At 47.4% G+C, this 20,376-nt stretch overlaps 1 protein-coding gene across 1 annotated transcript in view; it reads left to right on the top strand.

Moving 5' to 3' along the window:
- ankmy1 (ankyrin repeat and MYND domain containing 1) overlaps positions 1-20,376 on the top strand; it is a 177,170-nt gene that overhangs the window by 36,123 nt on the left and 120,671 nt on the right. The window contains exons 8-13 of the mRNA XM_078564626.1: positions 56-205; positions 962-1,114; positions 4,086-4,197; positions 10,374-10,501; positions 14,505-14,618; positions 19,742-19,907. Coding sequence (XP_078420752.1) covers positions 56-205; positions 962-1,114; positions 4,086-4,197; positions 10,374-10,501; positions 14,505-14,618; positions 19,742-19,907 — 823 coding nt within the window. The remainder of the gene's footprint in view (positions 1-55; positions 206-961; positions 1,115-4,085; positions 4,198-10,373; positions 10,502-14,504; positions 14,619-19,741; positions 19,908-20,376) is intronic.

Genomic DNA, 20,376 nt, shown 5'->3' with positions numbered 1-20,376 from the left:
TCTGAGAACCGAATGGCTGTGAACATGAGGACTCTGTGTTATGTTTTGTCTGCAGGTTAAGGACATGGCCGGTCTGCTGCCCCTGCACGTCGCTGTGGCTATCCCTGGCAAGAAAGGAGTGGCGATTACCGAGCTGCTGCTTAATGCTGCAGCTAACCCTGACGAAGGAGCCAGGGATGACAATGAGGTCTATCCGCATGATATGGTATGGTGTTTAATGGGTCATCCCACACGCTTGTTTCCAGGCACTCCTTAACCCTGTTGGGGTAAGATGGACAGTGGCTTCACTGCCTGTTATCTGAGGGATGACACTGAGCTCAGGGGAAGCCCAGCAAATCAGCACGAGGCCTGGCTATTTAATGTTGCGTCTCAAGAATTGCTGATGTGCTGGGAGAGCATGGAGAACCCTGATTAGCTGGTTTTACGAGGCGGGGAATTTGGGACAATCCCGAGCGAATCACTATTTGGGGGAACGAAAGCCATTGGCCTGAAAACCTGGTTCTGTGGTGACCGCAGTTTTGGCGCTGCAGCTGCCATTTTGGCTCCCACATGGCGTGGACACTGCAATCGCACACTCTGGAACAGGAGGGGTGTGGCTCACAGAAACAGTGGTGCATCCGGCAGTGTCTGAGTCGACCAAGACACTCCTGCCATCACCCTCCCCCAATTCCCCTCCCCTTCCAGGTTCCTGTGTGTCCTGCTCCACACCGACAGCCCAGGTGTAAGTGTGGATGTGGAGGGCAGGATCCCTTCTAAGTTAGAGCCACCCTGAGTTTTGATGCTACTGGTTGGGAACTGTTAACCAGGATTCGGCCTGGGTCACCCCACTGAATGATGGGACAGCATCTAGGGGCTGAATGCACCCCACCCCCCCCTGCCCTGCTCCTCCTAGGAATCGTTGGCTTGTTGCATTTTGAGATGTGATGGAGCGATGCACAGACACGAGTTCTCTCTTTAACAGCCCCAAGAGCCAGAGCTGAAAACAGGATTCATCATGAAGAGCCCCAATGCGTCGGGAGTCCCATCACATTACCACAGTACCTCTGAAATGGCCCTCTTAGAAAATGGGCGGACTCCACTGCACGTAGCTTGCCAACGGGAGGACAACTACAAGGTAAAACCATTTTAACAGTGTTCCTTAGAAACCAAATCCCTGGACAGGGCTTCTCCTGAATTCTATAGAAGCATCAGTTTTAGAATTATCGAGTTGAGGAGTTTGCAGTTGTTTTGGGCAGAAGCTGGGAGCTGGGTGAATGGGCATTGGGCAGAACTCTCCCGATACCCAGCCAATTTCAAGAAGCGACGGTCATAAAAATCACTCAATAAAATGATTCCATTTCGCCTTTTCCTGAATGGCTCCATTGGCACCGTTATGGATCGCTGGCTGGACATTTCCACAGAGTGAGGTTTGTTCTGCATGCACAGTGAAAGCACAACATTACAACGTCAACAGTGGGTGCTGAGGTGCCATCTGTATGAAACAATGTTGTGATGTAGCAAAGCAGAGGGGTCCGTGCAAGGGCGTGGGCGATAATGTGACTCCCTATTTGGAGAATGACCTTATCGATGGCTCTATTCCCAAGATTGGGCTGAATTTTCTCAGCCCCGTGGAGGTGGGATTGGGGGGGCAATGAGGACTGGGAAATCTCCGCCAGCAGCCCTGTCCCACCATCGGGCAACACTTCCCGTGGGCCCCCCCACCGCCGGCAACAAAGGGGCACAGGCAAGGAAACCAATTCAGGCCCTAATCAAGGGCCATTTTCCCCAGGGCTGCTCCTTTCCTGGTGTGCCCCGCTGGGTCGGGAGCCCGGCAATGGAGGGGAGGCAGCATCTCGCCAGGAGGTCAGTGGGCCATGGGTAGCAGAATTCATTGGCAGCACCAGGAGAGTGCAATGTTCGCAGCAGCCCAGGAGTGGCTGCAGGCACTCTTCTGAAGGGGAAAACTCGCGTTTGTCGTCCTTTTCGCCAGGGAAAGGGGAGCCTGAGTGGGTGCCTCCATTTTGAGATGTCTCCCGCTTTTCCAGATGCACTCGCCTCTCCCCAAGGGGCTGCCGTCTGGACAACACTGCCAGCTCTCCCACTGGGCCTCCTGCTTTCCTGGTCCACCCACCCCCCTGTATTTCATTGGTTAGTGAAGGTGGATGCGGCCTGTTTGGAGGCCACCTCATGTAAGGTAACTCTAGCGGCTGTGTTGAGGTCACGCCCGGGCTCCAGAGCTGCTTAAGGTGCTGACCCTGTGTCCCGATGCCCATGGGGGTGATTCAGCCCATTGGGTTTCCCACACCCCATTCTGAGTGGGATCCCTGACAGGGTTGGGTTGCCTTGGAGGGGACATGGGTTTTTTGTCGGGAATCCCAAGAGTTTGTGTGTTCCCTGCTTCTGCTGTGGAGCCCTTGCCTCCGGGGAGTGGGTCGCTCTGCTTCAGCATGTTCTTGGAGAGCAGTCTGATTTAGGGAGGTTTGGCTTCCAGTGGACCCAGGAGCACTGCAGGGTGGACAGTTACCCTGGAATAGCGGGGGGCCTGAGGCCGCCAGTGGGAGCAGGGGAGAGATGGTCTGATCCCTGACCCAGAGGGAGAAGAGATGAGCGACCCTCGGGAGGGGTGAGGTGAGGATTTCTTCGTGAGAATGAGGGGCTGGCACCTTCTGTCTGAAACTGGCCTTGCCGCCCTCCACCTACTAGGTTTCCCAAGGCCTGAAGCTGCAGAGCTGATTAAATCAGAGACTGTGTTTAAAATATTATAAATCCCAGTCACCTCCTGTTAGGGACCTGGCAGCTCAATCCTTGTCCCGTCTCCATTAAACCCCGAAGTAGAGGAGTGGACTGGGACTGGGGGAGTGTTTGAAAAGTTTAAACAATAACATTTCGACTGAACCAAATCCGACTGTTTCAAGGATTTACTTCAGCAGCGAGTTTATTACCTGAGGAACCTCTGCTGTGAAACTGTATCCCCCGGATAGTCTGTGTGTGGGTCGTCTGCATGGGGGAGGGTTTGAGTGGGGGAGGCTATGAGTAGGGGAGGGTTTGAGTGGGGAGCGATTTGAGTGGGGGTGAGTTTGAGTGGGGGGGTTTGAGGTGGGGGCGATTTGGGTGGAGGGGTGGTTTGAATGGGGGGGTTTGAGTGGGGGGCAGTTTGAGTTGGGGGGGGCGGATTGGGTGGGGCAGTTTGAGTTGGGGGGGCGGATTGAGGTGGGGCTGTTTGAGTTGGGGGGGCGGATTGAGGTGGGGCTGTTTGAGTGGGGAGGGGGCGGATTGGGTGGGGCTGTTTGAGTGGGGGGGGGCGGATTGAGGTGGGGACGGTTTGAGTGGGGGGGGTGGATTGGGTGGGGCTGTTTGAGTGGGGGCCGGATTGAGGTGGGGACGGTTTGAGGGGGGGTGGATTGGGTGGGGCTGTTTGAGTGGGGGGGGTGGATTGGGTGGGGCTGTTTGAGTGGGGGCCAGATTGAGGTGGGGACGGTTTGAGGGGGGGTGGATTGAGGTGGGGCTGTTTGAGTGGGGGCCAGATTGAGGTGGGGACGGTTTGAGGGGGGGCGGATTGAGGTGGGGACGGTTTGAGGGGGGGCGGATTGAGGTGGGGCTGTTTGAGTGGGGGCCAGATTGAGGTGGGGACGGTTTGAGGGGGGGCGCATTGAGGTGGGGACGGTTTGAGGGGGGGCGGATTGAGGTGGGGCTGTTTGAGTGGGGGCCAGATTGAGGTGGGGCTGTTTGAGTGGGGGCCAGATTGAGGTGGGGACGGTTTGAGGGGGGGCGGATTGAGGTGGGGACGGTTTGAGGGGGGGCGGATTGAGGTGGGGCTGTTTGAGTGGGGGCCAGATTGAGGTGGGGACGGTTTGAGGGGGGGCGGATTGAGGTGGGGCTGTTTGAGTGGGGGCCAGATTGAGGTGGGGACGGTTTGAGGGGGGGCGCATTGAGGTGGGGACGGTTTGAGGGGGGGCGGATTGAGGTGGGGCTGTTTGAGTGGGGGCCAGATTGAGGTGGGGCTGTTTGAGTTGGGGGTGTTTTGCATTGGGGGGGGTGGAGTTTGAATGTCGCTAGTTGGTTCACATTAAGTGTTCACTGATGACGATCGTGATGTCTATTTCCAGAACGCACATCAGATTGTTCGTCTGCTCCTGAGGCACAAGGCAAATCCCAACTTACTATGGAGCGGCCACTCACCCCTTTCACTGGCAATCGCTAGTGGAAATGACCTGGTAAGTGTTCCCTTTAAATACTTTGAAACTGTCCATCACCATTTGGCTGCCTTTCTCCTGTTATCGAACAGACAGTGAACATTTCCTGATCACCTGTGTCCCCACAACTCACCAGGATTAACTATTCACTCCCTGCAAACCCTGCTGAACAGTGTGTGTGGTTGTCAAATGGGGATTAGGTTGGGCTTGGTGTAATGCCACCCAAGTTAAATAACTTGCCAACACCCGCAAGGCAGTGGCACATGAATATGACCACATGGGCAACTGGGGGGTTAGCTGGGACCTTGGGGAGGACCCCAGAATGGCTTTACCTCCCACCCCCTTAATCAGGGGCTGGTGGAATCCTCTTTATTTGCCTTTTCCTTGCGGGTAGCTCAGGGGTTTTCTCATTTTGGGAAGAGGATCAACCTGTTGAGGTTCGGAATTCACCTTTTGGAGCTGGGGGAGGAGGGGAGTTCACCCTCAGCCTCTGGACCAAACAGGGGCTCTGGCAGCTTAAGTTTTAGGTATGAAGTTTCGGGGGAAGTGTTGGCCTGAGATTTAATATGTTAGCAGGAAGACTTTACTGTGCTTAAGGCCTTAGGGAATATTTTTTTTGTAAATCTAATTGCATAATGGGTTATGCAGGTTAATGTGGTTTTTATGAATTGTGTTCAGATTCCTCCAGTACTGAGTTGTTACCACACGATGGCGCCAGTGTATCAGGTATAGGCACAGGGAGTGCTATTCCCCTCTAGTGGCAGAACCCAGTGCTGCGACTGACAGAAATAAAAACCTAAATGCTAGAAAACTCAAGCATCTTGTGGAGCGGGAAACAAGAGTTAACATTTGAGTCCGTGTGACTCTTCTTCAGAACTGGCAGGGTGTTTGGCCAGAAAACGAAGCTGCAGTTAAAAAGTGAATGACAGGACAGGGAAGGCAGTTGAATAAATAGCAGATTTTATTGTCAAGTTGGAAACTTGGGAAATCACCCACCATTCGAAAGGAGGACAGGAGAAGGAGCAGAGGACATTTACCCAAATTATAACAGGGGGACGCTGCATTTCAGTTATGCCGAGGGAGACGAGAGAAGCTGGGACTTTCCTCTTTAGAGCAGAAAAGCCTTAGCATAGATTCAAAGGGCTGACAAAGGCACAATAAACCGATGACCCCCCTTCAGTGCAGAAAGATTCTATAATTGTGTGAAGAACAATAGTTCTCAATGTATTTGATATTTTCAGTGTCCATCCTGTCTGGCAGCATCTGAATAAATGAACACGTACTGCACCGGGGGATAATACTTACCATTAACTCTCCCTCAAATACAAACAGACGAACCAGGACCAGGAGAAGGCCATTCAGCCCCTCGAGCCTGCTGTGCCATTCAATAAGATTATGTTTGATCTGATGGTAACCTTAAACCTGCATCCCACCTACCCCTGATAACCTATCACCCCACTTGCTTACCAAGAATCTATCCACTTCTGCCTTAAAAATATTCAAAGACTCTGCTTCCACCACTTTTTCAGGAACAGAGCTCCAAAGACTCACCGCCCTCTGAGTGAAAAAGTTTTGTCTCATCTCTCAGTTTTAAATGGCCTCATTTTTAAACAGTGACCCCCTAGCTCTAGATTCTCCCACAAGAGGAAACATCCTCTCCACATCCACCCTGTCAAGGCCCCTCAAGATCTTATATGTTTCAATCAAGTCACCTCTTACCCTTCTAAACTCCAGCAGGTACAAGCCTAGCCTGTCCAACCTTTCTAACGTTTTCCCTACAACAGATGTTAAGCCAACTAGCCTGTAGCTTCCTGCTTTCTGTCTCCCTCCCTTTCTGAATGATGGAGTTACATTTGCTATCTTCCAATCTAATGTGACCTTGCCTGAGTCTAGGGCGTTTCGGAAAATTAAAACCAATGCATCAACTGCCTCACTAGCCACTGCTTTTAAAATCCTAGGATGAAGCAAATTAGGACCCGGGCTCTTGTCAGCCCACAGCTCCAACAATTTACTCAGTACCACTTCTCTGGTGACTAATTTTCCTGACTTCCTTCCCCACTTCCATTTCCCGGTTTATATCTGCTTCTGGAATATTACTTGTATCCTCTATAATGAAAACTGATGCAAAATACCTGTTCAATTCATCTGCCTTGTTTTCCATTATCAATTCTCCAGACTCGCTTTCTATCGGACCAATGCTCACTTTGTAATTTGTTTGTTTTTAAAATATTTATAAAAACTCTTACTTTCTGATTTTACACTTCTGGCTAGCTTTCTCTCATACTCTAATTATTCCCTCCTTATTAGTCTTTCAGTTATTCTTTGCTGTTTCTTATATTCTATCCAACCTTCTGACCTGCCACCTATCTTTGTACAATTATATGCTTTTTCTTTAAGTTTGATACTATCTTTAACCTTCCTAGTTAACCACAGATGGTGTGTCCATCCCTTGGATTTTGTCTTACTCGTTGGAATGTATCTATTCTGTGCATTCTGAAATATCCCCTTAAATATTAGCCGCTGTGTCTCTATCAACCTACCCCTTAACCTAATTTTCCAATTCGCTTTAGCCAGCTCAGCTTTCATGCCCTCATAATTGTCCTTATTTAAGTTTAAAAACATAGTCTCAGACCCACTCCTCTCTCCCTCAAACTGAATATAAAATTCAATCATATTATGGTCGCTGCTACCTAGGGGCACGTTCACTATGAGATCACTATTTACTCCAATCTCGTTGCACAATGTCAGGTCTAGTATAGCCTGTCCTCTGGTTGGCTCCAGAACATGCTGTTCTAAGAAATTGTCCTGAACTCATTCAATGTACTCCTCATCTAGGCTACCTTTGCCCACCTGACTTTTCCAGTCTATAGGTAAATTAAACCTCCCATGATTATCACTTTGCCTTTCTGACAAGCTCCCATTATTTCTTCCTTTATGCTCAACCCTACGTGGTTACTGTTAGGGGGCCTGTACACAACTCCCACAAGTGACTTCTTGTCTTTACCATTTCTCATCTCTGTTTCCACATCCTGGCTTCTGAACTTAGGTCATCCTTCTCTACTGTGCTAATACCATCATTAACTGACAGAGTCACCCCTCCACCTTTTCCTCACTCCCTGTCCTTCCTAAACATCCTTTACCTTTCAATATTCAGGTCCCAATCCATGTCCTCCTGCAGCCATGTCTCTGTAATGGCTATCAAATCGTAATTATTTATTTCTATGTCTGCAGTTCATCTGTTTTGTTTCGAATGCTATGTGCAGAATGGATACATTCAGATATAGAGCTTTTAGTTTTATTCTTTTATTCTTTTTATAACCTCTAGTCTCATCTGTTAATTTATGTTAGGTTTGTACTCTCTATCCCTTCCTGTCATCGTCTGTTTTTCATTTCCCGTAATAATACCTTTCTCTTTTGCTTTATCTCTGCTCTTTGATTTATCACATCCTCCCAGGTTTGTACCCTTGCCCCCACTATTCATTTTAAACCCCCCTCTACTTCCCTAGTTATGCGGCTCGCAAGAATACTGGTCCCAGCACAGTTCAGGTGTGGACCGTCCCAATGGTACAAATCCCAATTTCTCCAATACTGGGGTCCATGTCCCATGAACTGGAACCCACTTCTCCCACACCAGTGTTTGAGCCACACATTCATCTCCCTAATCTGATTTGTCCTATTCCAATTTGCACGTGGCTCAGGTAATAATCCAGAGATTATGACCTTTGAGGTTCTGCTTCTTAATTTGGTGCCTAGGTCCTCATACTGACTTTGCAGAACCTCCTTCTTTGTCCTGCCTATGTCATCGGTACCAACATGGACCATGACGACTGGGTCCTCCCCCTCCCACTGCAAGTTCCTCTCCAGCCCCGAGCAGATGTCCCGCACCCTGGAACCGGGCAGGAAACACAGCCGTCTGGACCCTGACTCTTTGCTGCAGAGAACAGTGTCAATCCCTCTTACTATACTGTCCCCTACTACCACTACATTCCTCTTTGCTCCCCTCATTTGAGTGGCTTCCTGTGCCATGGTGCCATGGCCAGTTAGGTCATCCACCCTCACTCTTATCCAAACAAGCTGACAAAACCTCAAACCTGTTGGACAATTGTAAAGGTTGAGGCTCCTGCACTCCTGCTCTCTGAGTCCTCTTACCTGCCTCACTTGTTGTCACATTCTCCTGTCTCTGACCACTGACCATATCAGAAGACTCTGTCCTAAGTGGTATGACTGCCTCCTGGCACAAAGAATCCAGGTAACTTTCCCCTGCCCTGATGTGTCACAGAGTCTGTAGTTCAGCCTCCAGTTCATAAACTCTGAGCCGAAGCTGCTCAAACTTCAAACACTTACTGCAGACGTGTTTGCCCTAGATCAAACTGGCAACCAGGGAGTGCCCACATGCTGCAGCTGTAACACACCACCTGTCCTGACATCCTTAATGTATTCCAATTAACTATTTAATTATTTTATTCAATTATATATTCTACCTTTGTTCTTATGTATTTTATTAACCTCGCCACCAGTTGTTGACTATTTTGAAGCTTAGGAATAGAATAAACCTTAGTCACTTACCAGATACTCACCAAATAACCAGCTTCTTCTCCTGCAACAGAGTATGACCACTTCCTGAAGGCTGAGAAGGTTAGAGAGCAGAAGGCAAAAGAGCACCTCTTTCCCTTGCTTCCCTAACTCCGTTAATTACCCAACACCCAGCACTCTATTCTAAGTTGCACTTCCTCCAGTAAACTTTACCCAAACTTTCCCCCTATGCACCGAATTCCCACTTTGAACCAAATTCCCAAATATACTCACTTGGTCTCTGTCTCACTCAGGTCAAAGTGTCTCCTCACTGATTGTTGCAAATGCTTCAGCCTTGTCTTTTGCACTGATGTGCTGGGCTCCCCCATCATTGAGGATGGGGATATTTGTGGAGCTTCCTCCTCCAGTGAGTTATTTCATTGTCCATCACCATTCACGACTGGATGTGGCAGGACTGCAGAGCTTAGATCTGATCCATTGGTTGTGGGATCGCTTAGCTCTGTCTATCACTTGTTCCTTACGCTGTCTGCCACGCAAGTAGTTCTGTGTTAACACTTCATTTTTAGGTATGCCTGGTGCTGCTCCTGGCATGCCCTCCTGCACTCTTTATTGAACCAGGGTTGATCCCCTGGCTTGATGGTAATGGTAGAGTGGGGGATATGCTGGGCCATGAAGTTACAGATTGTGTTCGAGTGCAATTCTGCTGCTACCGATGGCCCACAGCGCCTAATGGATGCCCAGTCTTGAGTTGCTAGACCTATTCGAAATCTATCCCATTTAGCATGTTGGTAGTGCCACACAACACAATGGAGGGTATCCTCAATGTGAAGGCGGGACTTAGCCTCCACAATGACTGTGCGGTGGTCACTCCTACCGATACTGTCATAGACAGATGCATCTGCGGCAGGCAGGTTGGTGAGGATGAGGCCAAGTATGTTTCTCCCTCTTGTTAGTTCTTCACCGCCTACCGCAGTCCCAGTCCAGCAGTTATGTTCTTTAGGACTCGGCCAGCTCAGTCAGTAGTGGTGCTACCGAGCCACTCTTGGTGATAGACGTTGAAGTCCCCCACCCAGAATACATTCTGCGCCCTTGCCACCCTCAGTGCTTCCTCCAAGTGGTGTTCAACATGGAGGAGCACTGATTCATCAGCTGAGGCAGTTAAGAGTCAACCATTGCTGTGGATCTAGAGTCACAGATAGGCCAGACCAGGTAAGGATGGCAGATTGTCTTCTTAGTGAACCAGATGGGTTTTGATGATGATTAACAATGGTTTCATGGTCATTATTAGACTACCTTTAATGCAAATTTATTAATCAAATTTAGATTCCATTTAAACCTGAGTTCCCCAAAGCACTCACCTGGGCCTCTGGATTACCAGTCTTGTGGCATTACCACTATGCCACGCCTCCCCTCCCCTTGGCTTCCCTAATTCCCAAGAGATCCCGATTATTTGGCCTGCCCTCATGTCGAGGCTCTTTTCCGATCTCTCAGGAGCCTGTTCACTGAATATAGCTGCTAGCTCCAATTTACCACAATTCCCGTTTCTCAGAGCACTCCATCCACAGGCTACGCTCTGAGGGCCACTCCTCTACTGCTCTTAGACCCCTAGAATGGAGGCAGGGACTCGGTAACCTTTGAACTCTCTTCTCTTTAACTGTACGCAGGCAGTGGATGAGCTACTGGCCAATGGGGCTGATCCGAACCTGCCCCTCAGTCGCAACTTGGGGAACGCATTGTGCGCGGCGCTGAACACCAGTTATGAGCGCAAGAGAAGCCTGGTGAAGAGACAGGCGCTGGTAAGTGTCAGAGAAATGGGGGCTCATCATGGCGTGGGTGAGATTGCCTGATATCATGCTGTAAAAGCAAGAGGCCCGCCCTGCAGGTTAATAGGGGGAGAAGCTGCAGCCCAGACAAACACAGCACGCCTGGCTAATTTCCAGCTGGTTTAACGGTCCAGTGGCAAACTCCATGGCCCTCTGTCAGGAATGTTACCCTGAGGAAGGCTGGATCACAGCTGGACCCTTTGTGTCCCTCTGCTGATACTGTGGGCGGTCAGCAAGTGGAAGCCAGGGGAAGCCCCCCCAGCAAGAGGGGGCTCAAGCGTTTCCATTCCAGTGGCTGCCCTTCACCCACTGCCGAACAGTTGGCAAAAGATTAGCCACTTGGTACAGCAGAACCTGAATATTGCTGAAGGGAGACATGTTGACAAAGCTTTCCCTCTCGTGCTCATCAGGACAAACAGAAGAATGCCAAATTTCAAACAATCACAACAATTTATGTTACAGGAGAAAACGGTGCTGATTGGTTCACAAGTTGACTCTGGTTGGCTGAGGAGTTGCCATGACGAAAGCGACGGGGAACTAGAGCAAAGCAAAAAGCTATGGCAACATGAATCCCTTCTCAGCAATGTTCAAGTCGGAATAAACCTACCTTCGGGAAAAGAGCTCCTCTCCTCTTTTGCTAGAGAGCAAAGGGACAGAGAGCAAATTGCCCCAAACTGTGACCCTTGCCAGGACGTGACTGGCCTGGCCAGAGGCAGCAGCTAAAGGTGAAAGTGAAGGAGTGCTGCAAACCGCCCAAGGCCCAAATAAGAGGCATGAGGCTGGGCAGGTCGGTGGGTGAGGGCAATGAGGTATCCCTGCCAATGCTGGTTTCATCCCTTCTGTGTTATCAAAGAGGAATACCCTGAGTTCCCCATAACCCACAGCATAACATGCACACTGGCAGTGTGGGCCAGGTTTAGAAAATCAGTATTGCTGCTCGGAGACCTATTACACTGTGGGATTTGTCCCTGTAAGATTCTGTACTATCATAATTTGTTGCTTTATTCTTTCATGAGATGTGGACATTACAGGCTGAGCCAGAACTTATTGCCCTTCCCTAGTTATCCTTCAGAAGCTGGTGGTGAGCTGCCTTCTTGAATCGCTGCAGTCCATGTGGTGTAGGTACACCCACAGTGCTGTTGGGGAGGGAGTTCCAGGATTTTGACCCAGTGACCCACTGTAAAATTCTGTAATGTCAAACAATGAGATTCTGTGGTGTCACACTGTGAGATTCAATAGTGTTACACTGTGAGATTCAATAGTGTCACACTGTGAGATTCAATAGTGTCACATTGTGAGATTCTGTAGTGTCACACTGTGAGATTCAATAGTGTCATACTGTGAGATTCTGTAGTGTCAAACTGTGAAAGTCTGTAGTGTCACACTGTGAGATTCAATAGTGCCACAGTGTGAGAATCTGTAGTGTCACACTGTGAGATACAATAGTGTCACACTGTGAGATTCTGTAGTGTCAAACTGTGAGATTCAATAGTGTCACATTGTGAGATTCTGTGGTGTCACACTGTGAGATTCAATAGTGTCACATTGTGAGATTCTGTAGTGTCACACTGTGAGATTCAATAGTGTGATACTGTGAGATTCTGTAGTGTCAAACTGTGAAAGTCTGTAGTGTCACACTGTGAGATTCAATAGTGCCACAGTGTGAGATTCAATAGTGTCACATTGTGAGATTCTGTAGTGTCACACTGTGAGATTCAATAGTGTCATACTGTGAGATTCTGTAGTGTCAAACTGTGAAAGTCTGTAGTGTCACACTGTGAGATTCAATAGTGCCACAGTGTGAGAATCTGTAGTGTCACACTGTGAGATTCAATAGTGTCACACTGTGAGATTCTGTAGTGTCAAACTGTGAGATTCAATAGTGTCACATTGTGAGATTCTGTGGTGTCACACTGTGAGATTCAGTAGTGTCACACTGTGAGATTCAGTAGTGTCACACTGTGAGATTCAGTAGTGTCACACTATGAGATTCAGTAGTGTCACACTGTGAGATTCAATAGTGTCACACTGTGAGATTCAATAGTGTCACACTGTGAGATTCAGTAGTGTCACACTGTGAGATTCTGTAGTGTCACACCGTGACATTCAATGGTGTCATACTGTGAGATTCAATAGTGTCACATTGTGAGATCCTGTGGTGTCACACTGTGAGATTCGGTAGTGTCATACTGTGAGATTCAATAGTGTCGCAGTGTGAGATTCAATAGTGTCACACTGTGAGATTCAATAGTGTCGCACTGTGAGATTCTGTAGTGTCAATCTGTGAGATTCAATAATGTCACACTGTGAGATTCTGTAGTGTCAAACTGTGAGATTCAATAGTGTCACATTGTGAGATTCAATAGTGACAAACTGTGAGATTCTGTAGTGTCAAACTGTGAGATTCAATAGTGTCACATTGTGAGATTCTGTAGTGTCAAACTGTGAGATTCTGTAGTGTCAAACTGTGAGATTCAATAGTGTCACACTGTGAGATTCAATAGTGTCAAACTGTGAGATTCTGTAGTGTCACACTGTGAGATTCAATAGTGTCACACTGTGAGATTCAATAGTGTCACACTGTGAGATTCAGTAGTGTCAAACTGTGAGGTTCAATAGTGTCACATTGTGAGATTCTGTAGTGTCAAACTGTGAGATTCAATATTGTCACACTGACATTCAGTAGTGTCACACTGTGAGATTCTGTAGTGTCAAATTGTGAGATTCAATAGTGTTGCACTGTGAGATTCTGTAGTGTCACACTGTGAGCTCCTGTAGTGTCAAACTGTGAGATTCAATAGTGTCACACTGTGAGATTCTGTAGTGTCAAATTGTGAGATTCAATAGTGTCGCACTGTGAGATTCTGTAGTGTCAAACTCTGAGATTCAATAGTGTCACACTGTGAGATTCTGTAGTGTCAAACTGTGTGATTCAATAGTGTCACACTGTGAGATTCTGTAGTGTCACACTGTGAGCTCCTGTAGTGTCAAACTGTGAGATTCAATAGTGTCACACTGTGAGATTCTGTAGTGTCAAACTGTGAGTTTCAATAGTGTCACATTATGAGATTCTGTAGTGTCAAACTGTGATATTCAATAGTGTCACACTGTGAGATTCTGTAGTGTCAAATTGTGAGATTCTGTAGTGTCACATTGTGAGATTCTGTAGTGTCACACTGTGAGATTCAATAGTGTCACACTGTGAGATTCAGTAGTGTCAAACTGTGAGATTCAATAGTGTCGCACTGTGAGATTCTGTCGTGTCACACTGTGAGATTCAATAGTATCACCCTATAGGATTCTGTAGCTTCACACTGTGAGATTTTGTAGTGACACACATGTGATTCAATGTTGTCACACTGTGAGATTCAATATTGTCACACCGTGAGATTCAATATTGTCACACCGTGAGATTCAATATTGTCACACCGTGAGATTCAATATTGTCACACTGTGAGATTCTGTCGTGCCACACTGTGAGATTCTGTCGTGCCACACTGTGAGATTCAGTAGTGCCACACTGTGATATAGTTGCCCCTAGCTGCCCCCTGCTGTAATATTATTTAATATTTTTATGACAGTGTTTCAGGGGGAAAGCTAACCACCAGCACTGGCAGTGAGCAGTACCGAGCTGGGCATGGGAGACCCTTCTTCAATCCTGTGGCCACCTTGCCAATCTCAGCTGAGTGAGGTAACTCAGAGCCTGGTCGCACACAGCCAGATCCTCTGCAGAGAGCCTGCAGGTTAGGTGAGGCTCCACTATCCTGCCATTCCACCCCCCACCCCCCCCGCGCAGACACTGCCACAAGGCTCTTGCTTTCAGAATGTGTCCCTTGGGCACTGCCCAGGCCTTGTCAGCAGGTAGAGCAAAGATTCCTCCTGCCCCTGCCCAATTTCCCTGGGAAAGTGGATGAAGAGGGTAACAGAAAATGGCTGCCTTAATTTTCCGTTTGCTACACTGTCCTGTTCCTCCTAGATTGTCAAGCTACTCGATGCCAATGCCAATATCTTGATGCCCATCAATCTTGTATCTCACGATGGCCACGTTATAGGAACAGCCCTGGATTACGGATATTACAAATACTATCAGGTAATCATCATCAGCCTTGTACTGTCTCCACATTTGTTGAAGTTCCTCAGGGTCCATTTCCTTGAAGTTTTCGCTAAACCCCACCACCACCACCCACCCCACCCCACCCGACCCCCAACCCATGCACCTCCCCTTAATCTCCAATATGCTGGCTCAGCTCCCACAGCTTGGGGTGTTTTAGCCATGTCTCACTGATCCCAATCTCACCTCTGGCTCAGAAGGTCATGAGTTCAAATTCCCTCCAAAGACTTGAGCACACAATCTCACCAACGCCCCAGTGCAGCACTGAGGGTGAACTACTCTGTCAAAGGTGCCATCTTTCAGATAAAACGTTAGTCTTGCCCTCTCAGGTGGATGTAAAAAATAATCTGCAGCACCATATGGACGGTCTCCCTGGCTTCTTCACCAATATTTGTGATGGTGATCTGCCCAAGGACAGGGGCGAGACCATTTTGGCTTTATTGGGCTGAGATAGGCATCGTCCCGGGAGCCATTTTTAAAGGCAGCAAGTCTTCATTCCAGAATCTTTGCAACCTGATATTCTTCAACAACTTCATCACTCACACATGGACGTAGTTCGGATGAAGAGACTCGTAGGCAAGATAGTCTTTTAGCCGGGTATGAACAATGACACTGAAGTCATCAAAAAGTATGCAGCATGCCAAGGGCACATGCCAAGTCAGCTCAAAGAACCATTGATTCCACATGAAGTTCCTACCCAACCTTGGCCCAAAATCACATCCGACCTCTTTCATATCCATGGCACTGAATTCGTTGTCATCATCGACTACTTTACCAAGTATCACATTATTCAACAATTGAAAATATATCAAGCACAACCATTACATATACTCTAAGTGCTATATTCAGTTTAATTGGCGTGCCTGGAGAGATCATTAAAGACATTTATTGGTAAGCTATTCCAGGTTGTGTGAGAGGTGGAATATCGATCACACTACTTCTCCTCATTACCCTAGACTCATAGATTCATCAATTCTATACATTTATGTAATGGTAACTAAACATGAACATTTATGGTAAATAGTCATACTTCTTTGGAAGGGGGAAAAGTGCCTTTAAAAAGAAAGGGGGATGTTGCAATGTGCCTGTAAGGAATATCAACATGACATCACTAGAAGGGAAATGTGTCATTCGATCCAGTTTTAATTTCACTTTTGCCTGTGAGAAGAACACAGCACAGTTCTGATATCTGCAGGCTTTCTATCAATGTATGTCTGCACTCATGTGCCTAGTCTCAATAAGTGAACCCACAACATGTCCACCCAGTCCCCTATGAGTGATTGGTGCCTTCACATCATTATAAAAACAGACAGTTGTCCCTCAAGGTTCCAGCTTTTCCACCATCACCACGGAGAACTCATTGGTTTGGCTGTTGGCCGTGACTCATAACCTTGAGCATGGCAGCCTTCCCTGGGCCTAAGGTAACTCACAAAATGACAGAGGACTGCCTGACATCTCAAATGATTCTGCTACTTACAGCCAAAATTTATCCCTCAGCAAATTTTACTTAAAAACGGTATATCTGTTCATTTATCCCATTGCTGAATGTGGGATCTTGCTGTGAAGCACCTTGGGGACATGAGAAAGGTGCCATAGAAATGCAAGGTTTTCTCACTAATGGAGCTGTGCAAATGTATGAAAGGTGTTGTTGCAATGCCTGTGACCTGGGGCCTTAACTTGCCTGTGCTCTCTTCATGTACTGAGTGACCTCCTATTCCATTCCAGCGTTCCCTATTTGTTTTCCTGATTTTGGCATCTTATTTTCCTTGTTAGCTGTCAGGTTGCATCCATCAGGAGTCTTGGGACTACTTTGGTTTCCGAGTGTGGATTTTCCTGTTCAATTTAAATTAGCGGTGGGAAAACCAGACTAGAGACTTTCAAGAGCAGGCATTCTTCCCTGCTTAATTTTTCCATTCACCACTCCCAGGAGATCCAGCGATTCCAGGTTCAGGCACAGTGTTACACTGCACACAGCTATACACTGCACGTTTCACAACCTCAGGACCACCCCAAAGCACGTTACCACCAATGATGTGTAGTCACTGTTGAATGTACAATTTGCACACAGGGAGCTCCCATAAGCAGTGATGTTTTTTTAATTTAATTCATTCATGGGACAACTGGTCAGTGCTGGGTGTTTATGTTTCTCCTGTCCTACCTTATCACGCCCTATCAACATGCCCTTCTAATCATTCCTCTTGCATGTGTTTCTCTCGCTTCCCCTTAAATGTATCTTTGCCGCTCACCTCAATTACTCCATTTGCTAGTAAGCTCCACATGCTCACCACTCTCTGGGTAAAGAAGGGTTTATTAGTGACTATCTGATACCCTTGCTTTGGACTTCACAATAAGTGGAAAAATCATCTATGCTTCTACCCAATCAATAATTTTAAAGCCCTCTGTCCAGACACCCTTCAGCCTTCCCTTTCCTACAGAAAAGACCCCCAACTTGTGCAGCCTTTTGACTGACCATCTGCCCTCTTTTGTTGGGTATCACATCCAATAACTTTAAGAAGTTAGCAAAAATAAAACCCAGTATCATTGAAGCAAATGGCAAAGGGAGAGTGAGAGAATCTGTATCAAGGCTCTGGCTTGCAAGTACTCACTCCTTCATTACAGTACCTTGAACGTTATGCTCTTAACCATTGCTCAGGCTGCCATTTTAGAAGATATGTTAACCCGTTTAAAATAAACAGGTTAGCACCTGAGTTAATTTTGTTTTTATTCTTTCATGGGATGTGGGCATCGCTGGCTAGGCCAGCATTTATTGCCCATCCCTAATTGCTCTTGAGAAGGTGATGGTGAGCCGCCTTGTTGAACTGCTGCAGTCCATGTGGTGTAGGTACACCCACAGTGCTGTTAGGAAGGGAGTTCCAGGATTTTGACCCAGCAACAGTGAAGGAACGGCGATATATTTCCAAGTCAGGATAGTGAGTGACTTGGAGGGGAACTTCCAGGTGGGCGGTGTTCCCATGTGTCTGCTGCCCTTGTCCTTCTAGATGGTAGAGGGCATAGGTTTGGAAGATACTGTTGAAGGAGCCATGGTGAGTTGTGAGTTGAATGGAGAACACTGGTCTGTCAATCCCATATCAGCCACAGTAATTCTAGGCTTGTGGTTAGAGATAGATCTTTGGGACCCAGTGTCTCAATTCACTGCCATTTCTCACTTCTTGCTGTCTTCTTCCTCATTGTTACAGCCTTCTTAAACATTTATTGCAAGACAGCCTAGGAGCTCAGAAGTTCCATTATCTTCTCAATGTAAGCAGTGAATCAATTAGGCATGGGCTGTTTTGTGACCAGCGACACATTACATTCAGTTGCTGTTGCAGCTATTTCAGACAGATCACATAGGAACACAAAGTGCAGGATGACGGGATGTCTTCCTGTCACTAGAAAGTAATGATCCTCAATTGGCCTCAAATATAGAAAGCAAGCATCTTTATTGTGTATTTTACAACCTCAGGACATCCCAAAGCACTTTCCCACCAATGAAGAATTTTTGAGGTGCAGTCATTGCAGTAATGCAGGAAAACACACAATTCGCATACAGCAAGCTCCCACAAACATTGATGAGAGAAATGAGCAGATAACGTGTTTTTGTGCCGTTGGTTAATGGATAAGTATTGATCCAGGACACCAGGGAGAAATCTCCTGCTCTTCGAATTGTGATATGGGATCTTTTACATATACCCCAGAGAGCAGATGCTGGTTTAACATTTCACCCAAAAGACCTCACCTCTGACAGTGCAGCACTCCCTCAGTACTGCAGTGTAATGTTAGTTTGGACTTTGTACTCAGGAATGGGACTCTAACCCACAAGCTTCTGAATAAGAGGGGAGACTGCTTCCCTTGAGCCACATCTGACACCAAATCTATTCCTCCACACTGCCTGACTTCACTACCCCACCTTGGCAGACTGTGTTTTTAATTTAATTTTTCATGGGATGAGAGTATTGCTGGCTAGGCCAGTATTTATTGCCCATCCCTAATTGCCCTTTAGAAACTGGTGGTGAGCCGTCTTCTTGAACTGCTGCAGGCTGTATGGTGTGGGTACACCCACAGCGCTGTTAGGATTTTGGCCCAGTGACAGTGAAGGAACAGTGATATAGTTCCAAGTCAGGATGGGGTGTTACTTGGAGGGGAACTTGCAAGTAGTGGTGTTCCCATGTGTTGCTGTCCTTGTCCTAGGTGGTAGAGGTCATGGGTTTGGAAGGTACTGTCAAAGGAGCCTTGGTGAGTTGCTGCAGTGCATCTTGTAGATGATACACACTGCTGCCACTGCGCTGGTATAGGGTGCTGATAAAGTGGGCTGCTTTGCCCTGTATTGTGTCAAGCTTCTTGTGTGTTGGTGGAGATGCACTCATTAGGCAAGTGGAAAGTATGGCATCACACTCCTGGTTTGTGCTTTGGACACCATCTTCACTGCCTTCTGTGCAAAATGCTTCAATCAATCTGTGCGTCCTCTGTCTTCTTCGCTTGAGCCCATCTCCTCTGATTTTAGAACTTGCAGCAATCTCATATTGTCAGACAGTTTGATGTATCGAATCTCTTAAGAATCTTGAAAACTTTGACTGGCTCCAAAGCATTAAGTCTGCATCCTATATCATAGGAGGATTGCAACCTCAACCTACACTGTGGTATCATGCTGAGCTACTTTAGCCTCAGCCAGGGTAACAGCGCAGGCATAGCAAATGGCCTCAGGGCCTCTGGGGTGGAGGGCTGTTCCAAGTAGGAGCTGGAGAATGAGTGAGAGCTTCCATTCTTGACCAACACTGTGGAAACTGAAGGTATAGCCTTTCCTACTGTCTATAAGGGGTCACATTATTATTCTTGGCGGCTCTGACCAATAAGCCCTAAGTGCGGGTAATCCCGGGGGCTTCTTGTCGAGGGCCTGGTTTAAGCATGTGGCCACCTGAAAAGCTCTCTGTAATAAAATGTATCCGTTTCTTGTTGAAACCTGTCCGGTACGTCAAGTCATTACAATTACCCATTGAGCTCTGCTGGAAACAGGGAGCAATGTGGAATGCCCTGCCCTGGGACAAATTCAATGTGGCGAGACTGGCTGTGTGACATTGAGCATCTCCATCTTGTTTTGTGCACAGGATTCAAAAATAGCGCAAACACCTTACCACGCCCTGACACCCGAAGAGCGAGAAATCTATAATGACCGGCGTCAACTGCTGAACTTTCTGAGCCAACCATTTCGAAAAGCTGCCATCACCAAGGAACGGAAGAGGTTTGATGACATCGTACAACAAAACTTACTAAGTAAGGAGAGACATGACGACAGCTTTCCCTTTGGCACTGTACATGAGTTTTGGCTTGAGTTCTGCTCACCTAGACTTGCCACCCAGGGAGTGCTGACGCTCTTCAGATAAACCACCAGGGTATCCTTGGGGTGAGTGAGGGTCCGACTCCAGGGGGCTGTGAGCAGAGCCCTCACTGAAGCTCACTGGGCTGGTGGGAGGTTTAAATTCCACACTCCAATGCCTAGCTAAGTCAGAAATAACAGCTAGAGATGGAATTCCTGGTTTTAGGCTAATATCCCCTTCGAGTGGGAAAGGGGAGGATTCAGGTTGAGAGCTCACCAGTGGCTTCCCATTGACTGAAAGATGGGATGGATGTAAATAGTGGGCTAGTATTCAGGTTGAATTTCTTGAAAGGGTAATGGTCTTAGACATCAGTACCAGATCACCCCCCTCCTCTGTTAGGCCTTTGGAATAATCTATTTCTTAGT

The sequence above is a fragment of the Cetorhinus maximus genome, chromosome 19 (genome assembly GCF_964194155.1).
Source record: "Cetorhinus maximus chromosome 19, sCetMax3.hap1.1, whole genome shotgun sequence".
NCBI classification, from domain to species: domain Eukaryota; kingdom Metazoa; phylum Chordata; class Chondrichthyes; order Lamniformes; family Cetorhinidae; genus Cetorhinus; species Cetorhinus maximus.
Note: the sequence above shows the minus strand (reverse complement) of the source record. Positions and strands in the feature narration are given on the sequence as shown.